At 45.5% G+C, this 18026-nt stretch overlaps 2 protein-coding genes and 1 long non-coding RNA gene across 56 annotated transcripts in view; 1 reads left to right on the top strand and 2 right to left on the bottom strand.

Moving 5' to 3' along the window:
* LOC118375663 (microtubule-associated protein RP/EB family member 3-like) overlaps positions 1-18026 on the top strand; it is a 95271-nt gene that overhangs the window by 58320 nt on the left and 18925 nt on the right. The gene's annotated exons all lie outside the window — the stretch shown is intronic.
* The window catches only part of LOC127909577 (uncharacterized), a 34621-nt gene continuing 19546 nt past the window's right edge, over positions 2952-18026 (bottom strand). For 22 of the 50 annotated variants that reach the window (XR_008072019.1, XR_008072009.1, XR_008072017.1 and 19 more), the window contains 4 exons: positions 3729-3778; positions 3404-3678; positions 3129-3353; positions 2952-3078 (listed from right to left, as the gene is read on the bottom strand). This is a non-coding gene — a long non-coding RNA (uncharacterized LOC127909577). Of the gene's footprint in view, positions 3354-3403; positions 3779-18026 lie in introns of all 50 variants that reach the window. The other 28 variants (XR_008072006.1, XR_008071987.1, XR_008071992.1 and 25 more) reach the window with 19 other exon arrangements.
* LOC127909576 (dolichyl-diphosphooligosaccharide--protein glycosyltransferase subunit 4) lies at positions 15368-15485 on the bottom strand. The gene has a single exon (XM_052471688.1). It carries the CDS (start codon positions 15483-15485, stop codon positions 15372-15374), a length of 114 nt encoding a protein of 37 aa, XP_052327648.1. The 3' UTR covers positions 15368-15371.

An 18026-nucleotide genomic window follows, 5' to 3' on the forward strand; every position in this document is an offset into this window, starting at 1 on the left:
GGCTCTGGCTTGGTCATTCAAGGACATCATTCAGAGTCCCGAATCCACTCGTGCGTTGTCTTGGCTGTGTGCTTTGTGTCGTTGTCTTGTTGGAAGGTGAACCTTCGCCCCAGTCTGAGGTCCTGAGCACTCTGGAGCAGGTTTTCATCAAGGATCTCTACTTTGCTCCATTCATCTCTCCCTCGATCCTGACTAGTCTCCCAGTCCCTGCCGCTGAAAAACATCCCCACAGCATGATGCTGCCACCACCATGCTTCACCGTAGGGATGGTGCCAGGTTTCCTCCAGATGTGACGCTTGTCATATAGGCCAAAGAGTTCCATCTTGGTTTCATCATTCCAGAGAATCTTGTTTCCCATGGTCTGAGAGTCATTAGGTGCCTTTTGGCAAACTGTCATGTGGGCTGTCATGTGCCTTTTACTGAGGAGTGGCTTCCTTTTGGCCACTCTACCATAAAGGCCTGATTGGTGGAGTGCTGCAGAGATGGTTATCCTTCTGGAAGGTTCTCCCATCTCCACAGAGGAACTCTGGAGCTCTGTCAGAGTGACCATTGGGTTCTTGGCCACCTCCCTGACCAAGGACCTTCTCCCCCGATTGCTCAGTTTGGCCAGGTGGCCAGCTCTGGGAAGAGTCTTGGTGGTTCCAAACTTCTTCTATTTAAGAATGATGGAGGCCACTGTGTTCTTGGGGACCTTCAATGCTGCAGAAATGTTTTGGTACCCTTCCCCAGATCTGTGCCTCAACACAATCCTGTCTCGGAGCTCTACGGACAATTCCTTCGACCTCATGGCTTGGTTTTTTTCTCTGACAACTGTTGGACCTTATATAGACAGTTGTGTTCCCTTCCCAAAAAATTGTTTTTTTTATTTAACCTTAAATTAACTAGGCAAGTCAGTTAAGTACAAATTCTTATTTATAATGACTGCCTAACCTGGCCAAACCCAGACTCCCAATCACGGCTGGTTGTAATATAGCCTGGAATCAAACCAGGGTTTGACGCCTCTAGCACTGAGATGCAGTGCCTTAGACCACTGAACCAGGGTCTGTAGTGACGCCTCTAGCACTGAGATGCAGTGCCTTAGACCACTGATCCGGGGTCTGTAGTGACGCCCCTAGCACTGAGATGCAGTGCCTTAGACCGCTGAACCAGGGTCTGTAGTGACACCTCTAGCACTGAGATGCAGTGCCTTAGACCACTGAACCAGGGTCTGTAGTGACGCCTCTAGCACTGAGATACAGTGCCTTAGACCGCTGCGCCTCTCGGGAGCCCATATCATGTCCAATCAATTTAATTTATATCAGGTGGACTCCAATCAAGTTGTAGAAACATCTCAAGGATGATCAACGGAAACAGGATGCACCTTAGCTCAATTTCGAGTTTCATTGCAAAGTGTCTGAATACCTATGTAAATAAGGTATTTCTGTTTCTTATTTTTAATACATTTGCAAAAATTATCATTATGGGGTATTGTGTGTAGATTGATGAGAAAAAACATGTATTTAATGTATTTTAGAAGACGACTGTAATGTAACAAAAGTGAAGGGGTCTGAATACCTTCTGAATGCGTTGTATATTGCCATCCACAGTAGAGGGCGGTGTCCTGTGATTACACACAGTTCTACAGGAGCAGCTGCTGCTCCATCAACTAGAAGCTTCTAAAAGTCATGTTCAAAATAGGAGGTAGAATTAATCAAGCTAATAAAATATGAACAAACTGTTTAATAGTCATACTAACAATTGTTTGTTTTGTTTGTTTTTTTATGAGTGTTGTGAAGTTCAGTATTTTACAACATGACGTTAGAAGGTTCCTCACCATCAATGTCGTCTAAACGGCTTTCCATGGATTATAACTCGCCCATAGACTCAAGTTATAAAACACTCAAGTTCCCCTATAAGTGTATGAAGCTAGGTTACCAGCTAGGTTACCAGCTAGGCTACCAGCTAGGTTACCAGCTATGTTACCAGCTATGTTACCAGCTAGGTTACCAGCTAGGTTACCAGCTAGGCTACCAGCTAGGCTACCAGGTTACCAGCTATGTTACCAGCTATGTTACCAGCTATGTTACCAGCTAGGCTACCAGCTAGGTTACCAGCTAGGTTACCAGCTAGGCTACCAGGTTACCAGCTAGGTTACCAGCTAGGTTACCAGCTAGGCTACCAGGTTACCAGCTATGTTACCAGCTAGGTTACCAGCTAGGTTACCAGCTAGGCTACCAGCTAGGCTACCAGGTTACCAGCTAGGCTACCAGGTTACCAGCTAGGATACCAGCTAGGATACCAGCTAGGATACCAGCTAGGTTACCAGCTAGGTTACCAGCTAGGCTACCAGGTTACCAGCTAGGTTACCAGCTAGGTTACCAGCTAGGTTACCAGCTAGGCTACCAGCTAGGTTACCAGCTAGGTTACCAGCTAGGTTACCAGCTAGGCTACCAGCTAGGTTACCAGCTAGGTTACCAGCTAGGTTACCAGCTAGGCTACCAGCTAGGCTACCAGGTTACCAGCTAGGTTACCAGCTAGGCTACCAGCTAGGCTACCAGCTAGGTTACCAGGTTACCAGCTAGGTTACCAGCTAGGCTACCAGCTAGGTTACCAGCTAGGTTACCAGTTTACCAGCTAGGTTACAACTCTCCCCCTCTTCTCCTCTCCCCTGTAACTCTCCCCCTCTCCTCTCTTCTGTACCACTCCCCCTCTCCATTGTAACTCTCCCCTCCTCTCCCTCTCCTCCCCTCCTCTCCCCCTCTCCTCTCCACCTCTCCCCTGTAACTCTTCCCCAGGGCGAGGTTGAGAAAGAGAATACCTTCTCAGACAACTTACCTGATCACTAAAGGTGAAAAAAATTAATAATTACACACACACACACCATTCACACAACTTTTTACATGCACACACACACTTACACACCCCCAGCCAGCCCCTGACCTCTGTCTGACCTCTGTGTGCGTGTGTGTTTTAGGATGGCTTCATGGCGCCAGAGTACGACATGGTGGAGGAGGCGCCACAGGGAGACCAAGAAGAATACTAAACACACCTCCTTTCTCTGCACCACTCCACGCCTCCTTTCTCTGCACCACTACACACCTCCTTTCTCTGCACCACTACACACCTCCTTTCTCTGCACCACTACATACCTCCTTTCTCTGCACCACTACATACCTCCTTTCTCTGCACCACTACATACCTCCTTTCTCTGCACCACTACATACCTCCTTTCTCTGCACCACTACATACCTCCTTTCTCTGCACCACTACACACCTCCTTTCTCTGCACCACTCCACGCCTCCTTTCTCTGCACCACTCCACGCCTCCTTTCTCTGCACCACTCCACGCCTCCTTTCTCTGCACCACTCCACGCCTCCTTTCTCTGCACCACTCCACGCCTCCTTTCTCTGCACCACTACACACCTCCTTTCTCTGCACCACTACACACCTCCTTTCTCTGCACCACTACACACCTCCTTTCTCTGCACCACTACATACCTCCTTTCTCTGCACCACTACATACCTCCTTTCTCTGCACCACTACATACCTCCTTTCTCTGCACCACTACATACCTCCTTTCTCTGCACCACTACACACCTCCTTTCTCTGCACCACTACACACCTCCTTTCTCTGCACCACTTCATACCTCCTTTCTCTGCACCACTACACACCTCCTTTCTCTGCACCACTACACACCTCCTTTCTCTGCACCACTACACACCTCCTTTCTCTGCACCACTACATACCTCCTTTCTCTGCACCACTACATACCTCCTTTCTCTGCACCACTACACACCTCCTTTCTCTGCACCACTTCCCTCCGTGGATCACCTCTTCAAGATTCTCATCTCCTTCCCTTCTCTTCTCCCATCCTCTCGCAACCACCCCCAAGACATGTCTGCTCCGGACAGTTCATCTGAATGGGCATTGTTAGCAGGATGCTAGGCTAATAGCTAGCTCTGAACAGCTCCTCTGAATGGGCATTGTTAGCAGGATGCTAGGCTAATAGCTAGCTCTGAACAGTTCATCTGAATGGGCATTGTTAGCAGGATGCTAGGCTAATATCTAGCTCTGAACAGTTCATCTGTATGGGTGTTGTTAGCAGGATGCTAGGCTAGCTCTACCAAATATGGTGATGAGAGGAAGCACAGTGGCCAGCAGTGGGAGAAGGATTTTGGCTGACATTCTGCAAATTTTCTCATCAATGAAACATTTGACCTCTACAGTTTTTCTGTTTCCCAAACTAGAATCTGTAACAAGCAGAGTGTACTGCGTTTTGTAGACTTTATCCTTTACGAAAGTTTCAAAGTATTGTGTTGTTTAGAAAAAGTGTAAGGGTGAATTGAGTTATTGCACACACGCACTTCAGAGTAGGCGTTCCCTAGTGGAAATATGCAAATAAATGCTAGAATGTGCCAATAGGATCGCACTAGCTCGTGGTTGGCTCTGCCCACTATGGTTTATTTGCTCCCATTGGAAATGACAGACTCTGGTCTATCTTGGGTTAGTTATAAAAATCTTTGGTTAATCTGTATGGGAGGTGTTAGCAGGGTGCTAGGCTAATGGCTAGTATAAAGGAGATGTCAGGTTGTTAGCACAAAGTATGGCTCTATAGAGCCCTCTGCCTATAGATGCAGGTCACACATCAAACTCCATCATCTCTGAACCCAGAACCAAGTCTCGCATGCTTCTCTCAGATTGGAAAGAGACTCACTCCACTGACTCACTGGCCCAGTTCAGCATTAGGGTTCGGCATCTACCTACCATACACATATCAGTCATCAGTCCCTGCATTAATAATATGGGCTCAGCTGCACCACCATGTTGTCAAGTGACTCTGTCGTCAGGGAAACAGCCTGTTGTAAAGAAGTGATTAACCAGGCGGCATGATTTAATTTCTTTAGCGGTTATTTTCCGTTCCTGCCGAACTCTGGATTGGATAAGGGAGGGTGGAGAAGCTTGCACCAATGGAAGCAAAACAAACCAATCAGAAGGATCCAGAAACCTACATGCAAGGTGATTGGGTGAGGCCAGCAGGAAGCAGGGGTCGCTATTCAGCAGGGAGCAACGTTACAAAACATTCAGATAGAACTGGATGACAGTAGAACAGACTCAACTGTATGTCAGAATCATGTCAGCTCTATTTCTTACATTTCTGTCTGCAACAGTCTGCGGGTGTTAGCCACTGAATTCACCCTGGGTTAAATTGTTGTATTGTTTTGAATGTGGAGTTAGTTAGGCTCAACATGGAGTGGCGAACAGGTTAACAAGGTGGTTAATGTGAATCTATTTATTACCCAGAGAAGGCTTTTATTATGAAACTATTTGAATGAACAAAAACACACTACTATACCACAGATACTAATGGGTGAATGTGGATGATTAGCTGCTGTCTTTGAGTTTTTGGGGGGGGGGGTTGTTGACATGTTGCACTGTGTTAAAAACACCACAGTCTCTGTCATGGTGATGGGGAGCAGGGCTTAGTGGTGACTGACAGCTGCCCCTGGTTGTCATGGCAGCCCTGTGTGATAGACATGCATTGTTTGTCATTTTATTACGAGGCTGAATAAAGAGATGGGTTCAAAACCAGAAGGAATAGACTGGTCGACTCTTATTGTAGGAGTGGACAGACACACACCGTACGTCTATGACTCACACACAGGCCTAGATTCAGGGCTCGGTTCAATCCGTAGTGCTGAATAGCTGCGCTGCAGTGCGATAGAAGTTTAAAGGCAATGTTCCTGTGTTAGCGGAGACTGCATTCACAGTGTAGCGCTGCATATATCAGATCTTCCACAATACAGATTGAATCTAGCCCATAGTCTGTGCCCTACCATGGTGACCTCTCCACAGTCTACCCTGGCTCCCTGGAACACATCCAGCCCTCAGAGAGAAAGGAATAGCGTTGGCAAGAGCAGAAAACAAAATGGAATGGTGCCGAAGGAGATAGCTACCGATCCCGTAACCAATCTATTTGTAACTTATTTTGTACATAATGTTTCTGCCACCGTGTCTTATGACCAGAAAGAGCTTCTAGTTAGGCCTGATCAACGACGAAACAGCCTATAGGGAGGAGGTCAGAGACCTGGCCGTGTGGTGCCAGGAGAACAAACTCTCCCTCAACGGGATCAAGACAAAGGAGATGATTGTGGACATGGGGAAAAAGAGGACAGAGAATGGCCACAGAGAAGTGGGGGGTTAATTTGGGAACTGGTAATGGCTGTCTGGTATCCACATCCTGGGGAGTCTGTATCTGGGAATGACAGTATCTGTATCTGGGAATGACAATGTCTGTATCGTCTGGGAATGACCCCTACAAATCAGCCGCGCTAGACAATCTGGACACTCTCTTTCTAAAATGATCTGCTGAAATTGTTGCAATCCCTATTACTAGCCAGTTCAACCTCTCTTTCGTGTCATCTGAGATTCCCAAAGATTGGAAAGCAGCTGCGGTCATCCCCCTCTTCAAAGGGGGAGACACTCTTGACCCTAACTGCTACAGACCTATATATATCCTACCCTGCCTTTCTAAGGTCTTCGAAAGCCAAGTCAACAAACAGATTACCGACCATTTCGAATCCCACCGTACCTTCTCCACTATGCAATCTGGTTTCAGATCTGGTCATGGGTACACCTCAGCCACGCTCAAGGTCCTAAACGATATCTTAACCGCCACGAATAAGAAACCATACTGTGCAGCCGTATTCATTGACCTGGTCAAGGCTTTCGACTGTCAATCAGAGTCGATTTTCATCGGCAGACTCGATAGCCTTGGTTTCTCAAATGACTGCCTCGCCTGGTTCACCAACTACTTCTCAGATAAAGTTCAGTGTGTCAAATTGAAGGGCCTGTTGTCCGGGCCTCTGGCAGTCTCTATGGGGGTGCCACAGGGTTCAATTCTTGGGCCAACTCTATTCTCTGTATACATCAATGATGTCTCTCTTTCTGCTGGTGAGTCTCTGATCCACCTCTACGCAGATGACACCATTCTGTATACTTCTGGCCCCTCTTTGGACACTGTGTTAACAAACCTCCAGACGAGCTTCAATGCCATACAACTCTCCTTCCGTGGCCTCCAACTGCTCTTAAATACAAGTAAAACTAAATGCATGCTCTTCAACCGATCGCTGCCCGCACCTGCCCGCCCGTCCAGCATCACTACTCTGTACGGTTCTGACTTAGAATATGTGAACAACTACAAATACCTAGCTGTCTGGTTAGACTGTAAACTCTCCTTCCAGACTCACATCAAACATCTCCAATCCAAAGTAAAGTCTAGAATTGGCTTCCTATTTCGGAACAAAGCCTCCTTCACTCATGCTGCCAAACATACCCTCGTAAAACTGACCATCCTACCGATCCTCGACTTCGGCAATGTCATTTACAAAATAGCCTCCAATACCCTACTCAATAACTTGGATGCAGTCTATCACAGTGCCATCTGTTTTGTCACCAAAGCCCCATATACTACCCAACACTGCAACCTGTACGCTCTCGTTGGCTGGCCCTCGCTTCATACTCGTCGCCAAACCCACTGGCTCCAGGTCATCTACAAGACCCTGCCTCCCCTTATCTCAGCTCGCTGGTCGCCATAGCAGCACCCACCTGTAGCACGTGCTCCAGCAGGTACAGTATATCTCCAAAACCAATTCCTCCTTTGGCCGCCTCTCCTTCCAGTTCTCTGCTGCCAATGACTGGAACGAACACAAAAATCTTTGACACTGGAAACACTTATCTCCCTCACTAGCTTTAAGCACCAACTGTCAGAGCAGCTCACAGATTACTGCACCTGTACATAACCCACCTATAATTTAGCCCAAACAACTACCTCTTCCCCTACTGCATTTATTTATTTTGCTCCTTTGCACCCCATTATTTCTATTTCTATTTTGCACTTTATTCCACTGCAAATCAACCATTCCGGTGTTTGACTTGTTATATTGTATTTACTTCGCCACCATGGCCTTTTTTTGCCTTTACCTCCCTTATCTCACCTCATTTGCTCACATTGTGTATATAGACTTATTTTTCTATTTTATTATTGACTGTATGTTTGTTTTATTCCATGTGTAACTGTGTTGTTGAATGTGTCGAACTGCTTTGCTTTATCTTGGCCAGGTCTCAGTTGTAAATAAGAACTTGTTCTCAACTGGCCTACCTGGTGAAAAAAAAATGAAAATAATCTATAGTTACCGTCCGGCACTTTGTCTAGAAAGGTACTGCGTGTTGGAAGACCAGACCTCACCACCATTTGACTGATGTTGAGGGTGCGTCTGTCTTGGTGGTGGCAAGGACACGTCTGTCTTGGTGGTGGCAAGGACCCAAGAAGAAATACCCGCATCAAGACTCAAGTCAACTTATGGCTGCCAGCATTTCTTGAGAAGCAAGCCAAACACTACTCCATCCATGCTCCACCAACATTTTCCAGTACACAGCTTTGACCTACTACAGTAGCTATGCTGGTCTATTTTACTTCAAACTGTGTAAGCAGGTTGCTTAGGATTCAAACCTTCTCAAACAGCCTAATTCATATTCAGTGGAATAAGGGACTTTTTAGTGTCCTGAAAGGAAAATCATGTATACACTGTATATCTAACACATTTACACTAGGCCTATACAGTTGAAGTCAGAAGTTTACATACACTTAGGTTGGAGTCATTAAAACTCGCTTTTCAACCACTCCACAAATTTCTTGTTAACAAACTATAGTTTTGGCAAGTCTGTTAGGACATCTACTTTGTGCATGACAGAAGTCATTTTTACAACACTTGTTTACAGATTATTTCCCTTATAATTCACTATTTCACAATTCCAGTGGGTCTGAAGTTTACATACACTAAGTTGACTGTGCCTTTAAACAGCTTGGAAAATTCCAGAAAATGACATGGCTTTAGAAGCTTCTGATAGGTTAATTGACATAATTTGAGTCCATTTGAGGTGTACCTGTGGTTGTATTTCAAGGCCAACCTTCAAACTCAGTGCCTCTTTGACATCATGGGAAAATCAAAAGAAATCAGCCAAGACCTCAGGAAAAAGAAATGTCTGGTTCATCATTGGGAGCAATTTCCAAACGCCTGAAGGTACCACATTCATCTGTACAATAGTATGCAAGTATAAACACCATGGGACCACGCAGCCGCTCAGGAAGGAGACGCGTTCTGTCTTCACATTCTTAAAATAAAGTGGTGATCCCAACTGACCTAAGACAGGGAATTTTTACTAGGATTGAATGTCAGGAATTGTGAAAAACTGAGTTTAAATGTTTTTGGCTAAGGTGTATGTGAACTTCCGACTTTAACTGTATCTGAAAACACATCCTAACGATAGGACAAGTATGTATATACTGTATATCTATCATTAGGATGCATTTTTAGATGTAGGCCTAGTGTAAATGTGTTACAGTAACATGTTAGGAAAATAATGTACAGTAGCAAGAAAAAGTATGAACTGTTTGGAATAACCTGGTTCTCTGCATAAATTGGTAATTTGATCTGATCTTCATCTAAGTCACAACAACAATAGATAAACATAGTTTGCTCAAACTAATAACACACATTTATGTCTATTGAATACATCATTTAAACATTCATAGTGTCGGTTGGAAAAAGTATGTGAACCCCTAGGCTAATGACTCCATTTAACTAGGCAAGTCAGTTTAAGAACAAATTATTATTTTCAATGCTGGTCTAGGAACAGTGGGTTAACTGCCTTGTTCAAGGGCAGAATGACAGATTTTTACCTTGGTGGATTTGATCTTGCAACCTTTCGGGTTACAAGTCCCAACGCTCTAACCACTAGGCTACCTGCCACCCCAGGAGTCGGCTACCTGCCACCCCAGGAGTCGGCTACCTGCCACCCCAGGAGTCGGCTACCTGCCACCCCAGGAGTCGGCTACCTGCCACCCCAGGAGTCGGCTACCTGCCACCCCAGGAGTCGGCTACCTGCCACCCCAGGAGTCGGCTACCTGCCACCCCAGGAGTCGGCTACCTGCCACCCCAGGAGTCGGCTACCTGCCACCCCAGGAGTCGGCTACCTGCCACCACAGGAGTCGGCTACCTGCCACCCCAGGAGTCGGCTACCTGCCACCCCAGGAGTCGGCTACCTGCCACCCCAGGAGTCGGCTACCTGCCACCCCAGGAGTCGGCTACCTGCCACCCCAGGAGTCGGCTACCTGCCACCCCAGGAGTCGGCTACCTGCCACCCCAGGAGTCGGCTACCTGCCACCCCAGGAGTCGGCTACCTGCCACCCCAGGAGTCGGCTACCTGCCACCCCAGGAGTCGGCTACCTGCCACCCCAGGAGTCGGCTACCTGCCACCCCAGGAGTCGGCTACCTGCCACCCCAGGAGTCGGCTACCTGCCACCCCAGGAGTCGGCTACCTGCCACCCCAGGAGTCGGCTACCTGCCACCCCAGGAGTCAGCTAACCTGAAGTCCAATCAATGAGACGAGATTGGAGATGTTGCTTAGAGCTGCCTAGCCCTATAAAAAACACTCACAAAATGTGAGTTTACTATTCACAAGAAGCATTGCCTGATGTTAGCCATGCCTGGAACAAAAGAGATCTCAGAAGATTAAGAATGGTTGACTTGTATAAAGCTGGAAAGGGTTACAAAAGTATCTCTAAAAGCCTTGATGTTCATCAGTCCACGGTAAGACAAATTGTCTATAAATGGAGAAAGTTCATCACTGTTGCTATTCTCCCTAGGAGTGGCCGTCCTGCAAAGACGACTGCAAGAGAACAGCGCAGAATACTCAAGGTTAAGAAGAATCCTAGAGTGTCAGCTAAAGACTTTCAGAAATCTCTGGAACATGCTAACATCTCCGTTGACAAGTCTACGATATGTCAAACACTAAACAAGGTTGGTGTTCACGGGAGGACACCACGGAAGAAGCCACTGCTGTCCAATTGTTTTTGCAAAAGTGCACCTGGATGTTCCACAGCACAACTAGGGTAGCCTAGTGGTTAGTGTTGGACTAGTAACCGGAAGGTTGCAAGTTCAAACCCCCGAGCTGACAAGGTACAAATCTGTCGTTCTGCCCCTGAACAGGCAGTTAACCCACTGTTCCTAGGCCGTCACTGAAAATAAGAATTTGTTCTTAGCTGACTTGCCTGGTTAAATAAATGTAAATAAAAAATAAAAAATTCTGTGGACAGGTGAAACTACAGTTGAGTTGTTTGGAAGGAACACACCAAGTATGGAGAAAAAAGGCACAGCACACTAACATCAAAACCAAACCCCAACTGTAAAGTCTGGTGGAGGGAGCATCATGGTTTGGAGCTGCGTTGCTGCCTCAGGGGTCGTCCGCCAGCTTGCTATTATCGATGGAAAAATGAACTCCCAAGGTTATCAAGACATTTTGCAGGAGAATGTTAGGCTGTCTGTCCGCCAATTGAAGTTCAACAGAAGTTGGGTGATGCAACAGGACAACGACCCAAAACACAGAAGAAAACGAACAACCAAAAAGCTTCAACAGAAGAAAATACACCTTCTGGAGTGGCCCAGTCAGAGTCCTGACCTCAACTCGATTGAGATGCTGCGGCGTGACCTCGAGAACAGCTCACACCAGACATCCCAAGAATATTGCTGAACTGAAACAGTTTTGTAAAGAGGAACGGTCCAACATTCCTCCTGACCGTTGTGCAGGTCTGATCCTCAAACTACAGAAAACGTTTGGTTGAGGTTATAGCTGCTAAAGGAGGGTCAACCAGTTATTAAATCCAAGGGTTCACATACTTTTCCCACCCTGCACTGTGAATGTTTACACGGTGTGTTCAATAAAGACGTGAAAACGTATAGTTGTTTGTGTGTTATTAGTTTAAGCAGACTGTCTATTATTGAGACCTAGATAAAGTATAGATCAAATTTCATGAACAATTTATGTAGAAATACATGTATTTTCAAAGGGTTCACATTTGTTTTTGCCACTGTGTATATATGTAGTGTTTATCTATCATTAGGATGGTCCTTCTGTAGCTCAGTTGGTAGAGCATGGCGCTTGTAACGCCAGGGTAGTGGGTTCGATTCCCGGGACCACCCATACGTAGAATGTATGCACACATGACTGTAAGTCGCTTTGGATAAAAGCGTCTGCTAAATGGCATATATTATTATTATTATTATATATATTTAGATATAGGTTTAGTGTAAATGTGTATTATAGCATCATCTTTATTGCAAACATGAATAAAAATACAACTAAGCGACATAATAATTTGACAGAGGTCATGAACTGTCCATTGATCAGCACAGCTGATTGATAAAACAGGACCATGTTTGAAAAAAAAAAAAAAAGGTGTTTCTGAAATGAAGTCCATTTTTACACAGGGTAGCAAACGGTTACAGAAATGCAGACAGGCTCTATAGACCTCTATAACGGTGAGCTTGAAGACAACAGCTCTGAGACATGTATAGTTACTAAATACATGTTGGCAGACAGCTCTGAGACATGTTCTATATAGTTACTAAATACATGTTGGCAGACAGCTCTGAGACATGTTCTATATAGTTACTAAATACATGTTGGCAGACAGCTCTGAGACATGTTCTGTATAGTTACTAAATACATGTTGGCAGACAGCTCTGAGACATGTATAGTTACTAAATACATGTTGGCAGACAGCTCTGAGACATGTTCTATATAGTTACTAAATACATGTTGGCAGACAGCTCTGAGACATGTTCTATATAGTTACTAAATACATGTTGGCAGACAGCTCTGAGACATGTTCTATATAGTTACTAAATACATGTTGGCAGACAGCTCTGAGACATGTTCTGTATAGTTACTAAATACATGTTGGCAGACAGCTCTGAGACATGTTCTATATAGTTACTAAATACATGTTGGCAGACAGCTCTGAGACATGTTCTATATAGTTACTAAATACATGTTGGCAGACAGCTCTGAGACATGTATAGTTACTAAATACATGTTGGCAGACAGCTCTGAGACATGTTCTGTATAGTTACTAAATACATGTTGGCAGACAGCTCTGAGACATGTATAGTTACTAAATACATGTTGGCAGACAGCTCTGAGACATGTTCTATATAGTTACTAAATACATGTTGGCAGACAGCTCTGAGACATGTTCTGTATAGTTACTAAATACATGTTGGCAGACAGCTCTGAGACATGTTCTATATAGTTACTAAATACATGTTGGCAGACAGCTCTGAGACATGTTCTATATAGTTACTAAATACATGTTGGCAGACAGCTCTGAGACATGTTCTGTATAGTTACTAAATACATGTTGGCAGACAGCTCTGAGACATGTATAGTTACTAAATACATGTTGGCAGACAGCTCTGAGACATGTTCTATATAGTTACTAAATACATGTTGGCAGACAGCTCTGAGACATGTTCTGTATAGTTACTAAATACATGTTGGCAGACAGCTCTGAGACATGTTCTGTATAGTTACTAAATACATGTTGGCAGACAGCTCTGAGACATGTTCTATATAGTTACTAAATACATGTTGGCAGACAGCTCTGAGACATGTTCTATATAGTTACTAAATACATGTTGGCAGACAGCTCTGAGACATGTATAGTTACTAAATACATGTTGGCAGACAGCTCTGAGACATGTTCTATATAGTTACTAAATACATGTTGGCAGACAGCTCTGAGACATGTTCTGTATAGTTACTAAATACATGTTGGCAGACAGCTCTGAGACATGTTCTATATAGTTACTAAATACATGTTGGCAGACAGCTCTGAGACATGTTCTATATAGTTACTAAATACATGTTGGCAGACAGCTCTGAGACATGTATAGTTACTAAATACATGTTGGCAGACAGCTCTGAGACATGTTCTGTATAGTTACTAAATACATGTTGGCAGACAGCTCTGAGACATGTATAGTTACTAAATACATGTTGGCAGACAGCTCTGAGACATGTATAGTTACTAAATACATGTTGGCAGACAGCTCTGAGACATGTTCTGTATAGTTACTAAATACATGTTGGCAGACAGCTCTGAGACATGTATAGTTACTAAATACATGTTGGCAGACAGCTCTGAGACATGTTCTATATAGTTACTAAATACATGTTGGCAGACAGCTCTGAGACATGTTCTATATAGTTACTAAATACATGTTGGCAGACAGCTCTGAGACATGTTCTGTATAGTGTACACAGCGGTGGTAATCAAGATACCTGACATTTTTCAGACCAGGCTAGTAGAAAATGTTGGTCTCCTCAAATATCCCATGGCCCAGATTTTGGATGCATTGCAGTGGGAATTGTTGTATAGAAGTAATTTTAAAAAATCATTAAGTTCCATCACTGAGTGTCCATATTTGTATGTAATGTTTGTATGTCATTTTTGTGTCAAAATGAACAATTCTTTCTAATCAATCACCACACAATAAACTGACAGGTGTTTGTAGAGTGATTTTATTAGAAAAGACCTGCACAGAATGATACAGCACTAATGCAAGCAGAGGTATGGCATCTGACTGCTACTCTCGATGGTCCTCTTCAGCCACCTGTGAGGAGAGAGAAGTCAAGTCACATCCTGATGGCCAAATGGCACCCCGTTCCCTATATTTGACCCTATGGGCTTTGGTCTATAGTAGTGCACTAAATACTAAATAGGATTCCATTTGGAACGAAAAACAGCATGACAGGATGGTTAGAAAACTGGTAGGGGTAAACTGATACCAATATATTTGGGCAGAACCTCCAATGGCTGACTAGCAGAGTTATCATCCCTTTCTTCAGACCCTCTTTACCTCATCCTCACTCTAACCTCATCCTCACTCCTCCCCCACTCCTCTCCCTAACCTCATCCTCAACCCCCTAACCTCATCCTCAACCCCCCACCTCATCCTCAACCCCCACCTCATCCTCAACCCCCCACACTCATCCTCACCCCCCACACCTCATCCTCACTCCTCCCCCACTCCTCTCCCTAACCTCATCCTCGACCCCCCCACACCTCATCCTCACCCCCCCACACCTCATCCTCACTCCTCTCCCTAACCTCACCCTCACTCCCCCCACACCCCATCACTCCTCTCCCCCACACCCCATCACTCCTCCCCCACCCGCCATCACTCCCACCCCCATCACTCCTCTCCCCCCACCCCCATCAGTCCTCTCCCCCACCCCCATCAGTCCTCTCCCCTCACACCCCATCACTCCTCCACCACACACCCCATCAGTCCTCTCCCCCACACCCCATCAATCCTCCACCACACACCATCACTCCTCCCCACCCCACCCCATCTCACCCCACCCACCCACTCTCCTCACACCCCATCACTCCTTTCTCACCCCATCTCTCCTCCTCTTCCCCCCTCTTTCTCAACCCCCCACACCACATCTCTCCTCACCTCCATCTCTCCCAGTTTCTGGGGGTTCTACTCCAGTTTCTTGGGGTTGTTGACAGCTACATAGTGATATAGAACCACCAGCAGGAACAGAGACACACCCAACATGTTGGCAAAGATGGCCAGCTGCACGTCAGTCACCATTCTGGAGGGGGGGGGCAGAAACATACATAACATCACCATTCTGGAGGGGGGACATACATAACATCACCATTCTGGAGGGGGGACATACATAACATCACCATTCTGGAGGGGGCAGAAACATGCATAATATCACCATTCTGGAGGGGGGAAATCACACTATACTACCATGTTTTAACCAGGTAGGCCAGTTGAAATCAAGCTCTCAATTACAACTGCGACCAGGCCAAGATAAAGCAGAGCACTGCGACAGAGTTACACATAAATGTACAGTCAATAACACAATAGATAAATCTATATACAGTGCGTGCAAATGTAGAAGAGTAAGGAGGAAAGACAAAAAGGCCATAGTGGTGAAAAAATTACAATTTAACATTAACACTGGAGTGATTGATGTGCAGATGAGGTGCAAGTAGAGATACTGGGGTGAAAAAGAGCAAGAGGGTAAGTAATAATATTGGGATGAGGTAGTCTGGTGTGCTATTTACAGATGGGCTATGTACAGGTACAGTGATCAGTAAGCTGCTCTGACAGCTGGTGCTTAAAGCTAGTGAGGGAGATATGAGTCTCCAGCTTCAGTGATTTTTTGCAATTCGTTCCAGTCATTGGCAGCAGAGAACTGGAAGGAAAGGCAGCCATAGGAAGTGTTAGCTTTGGGGGTGACCAGTGGAATATACCTGCTGGAGCGCATGCTACGGGTGGGTGTTGCTATGGTGACCAGCAAGCTGAGATAAGGGGGCTTTACCTAGCAAAGACGTATAGATGACCTGGAGCTAGTGGGTTTGGCGACGAGTATGAAGCGAGGGCCAGCCAATGAGAGCGTACAGGTCGCAGTGGTGGGTAGTATATGGGGCTTTGGTGACAAAACAGATGGCACTGTGATAGACTGCATCCAATTTGCTGTGTAGAGTGTTGGAGACTATTTTGTAAATGACATCGCCAAAGTCGAGGATCGGTAGGATAATCAGTTTTACGAGGGTATGTTTGGCAGCATGAGTGAAGGAGGCTTTGTTGCGAAATAGGAAGCTGATTCTAGATTTAATTTTGGATTGGAGATGCTTAATGTGAGTCTGGAAGGAGAGTTTACAGTCTAACCAGACAGCTAGGTATTTGTTCACATATTCTAAGTCAGAACCGTCCAGAGTAGTGATACTAGTCGGACAAGAGGGTGCGGGCAGCAATCGGTTGAAGAGCATGCATTTAAGAGCAGTTGGAGGCCACGGAAGGAGTGTTGTATGGCGTTGAAAATAGTTTTGAGGTTTGTTAGCACAGTGTCCAAAGAAGGGCCAGATGTATACAGAATGGTGTCGTCTGCGTAGAGGTGGATCAGGGAATCACCAGCAGCAAGAGTAACATCATTGATATATACAGAGAAAATAGTCGGCCTGAGAATTGAAACCTGTTGCACCCCCATAGAGACTGCCAGAGGTCCGGACAACAGGCCCTCCGATGTGACACACTGAACTCTATCAGATAAGTAGTTGGTGAACGAGGCGAGGCAGTCATTTGAGAAGCCAAGGCTATTGAGTCTGTCGATAAGAATGCTGTGATTGACAGAGTTGAAAGCCTTGAAAGCCTTGGCCAGGTCGATGAAGACGGCTGCACAGCACTGTCTTTTATCGATGGCGATTATTATATCGTTTAGGACCTTGAGCGTGGCTGAGGTGCACCCATGACCAGATCGGAAACCAGATTGCATAGTGGAGAAGGTAACGTGGGATTCGAAATGGTGTGCAATCTGTTTGTTAACTTGCCTTTCGAAGATTTTAGAAAGGCCGGGTAGGATGGATATAGGATGGATTCTGACGGGATGAGGTCAATATCCTTCCAGGATCGATTAGAAAGGCCTGCTCGCTGAAGTGTTTTAGGGAGCTTTTGACAGTGATGAGGGGAGGTCGTTTTACCACGGACCCATTACGCACGCAGGCAATGAGGCAGTGATCGCTGAGATCCTGGTTGAAGACAGCAGAGGTGTATTTAGAGAGCATGTTGGTCAGGATGATATCTAAGAGGGTGCCCATGGTTACAGATTAAGGGTTGTACCTGGTAGGTTCCTTGATCATTTGTGTGAGATTGAGGGCATCTAACTTAGATTGTAGCATGGCTGGGGTGTTAAGCATGTCCCAGTTTAGGTCACCTAACAGTACGAACTCTGAAGATGAATGAGGGCGATCAATTCACATATGGTGTCCAGGGCAGAGCTGAGGGCTGAAGGGGGTCTATAACAAGCGGCAACCGTGAGAGACTTGCTTCTGGAAAGGTGGATTTTTAAAAGTAGAAGCTGGAAAGTGTGAGAACTCTGCAGGCTAACTCCACCCCCTTTGGCAGTTCTAATTTGTCGGAAAATATTATAGTTAGGGATGGAATTTCAGGATTTTTGGTGGCCTTCCTAAACCAGGATTCAGACACGGCTAGGACATCCGGGTTGGCGGAGTGTGCTAAATCACTGAATAAAACAAAGTTAGGGAGGTGGCTTCTAATGTTAACATGCATGAAACCAAGGCTTTTGCGGTTTCAGAAGTCAACAAATGAGAGCGCCTGAGG

Source organism: Oncorhynchus keta, chromosome 19, assembly GCF_023373465.1.
Source record: "Oncorhynchus keta strain PuntledgeMale-10-30-2019 chromosome 19, Oket_V2, whole genome shotgun sequence".
In the NCBI taxonomy this organism is placed as follows: domain Eukaryota; kingdom Metazoa; phylum Chordata; class Actinopteri; order Salmoniformes; family Salmonidae; genus Oncorhynchus; species Oncorhynchus keta.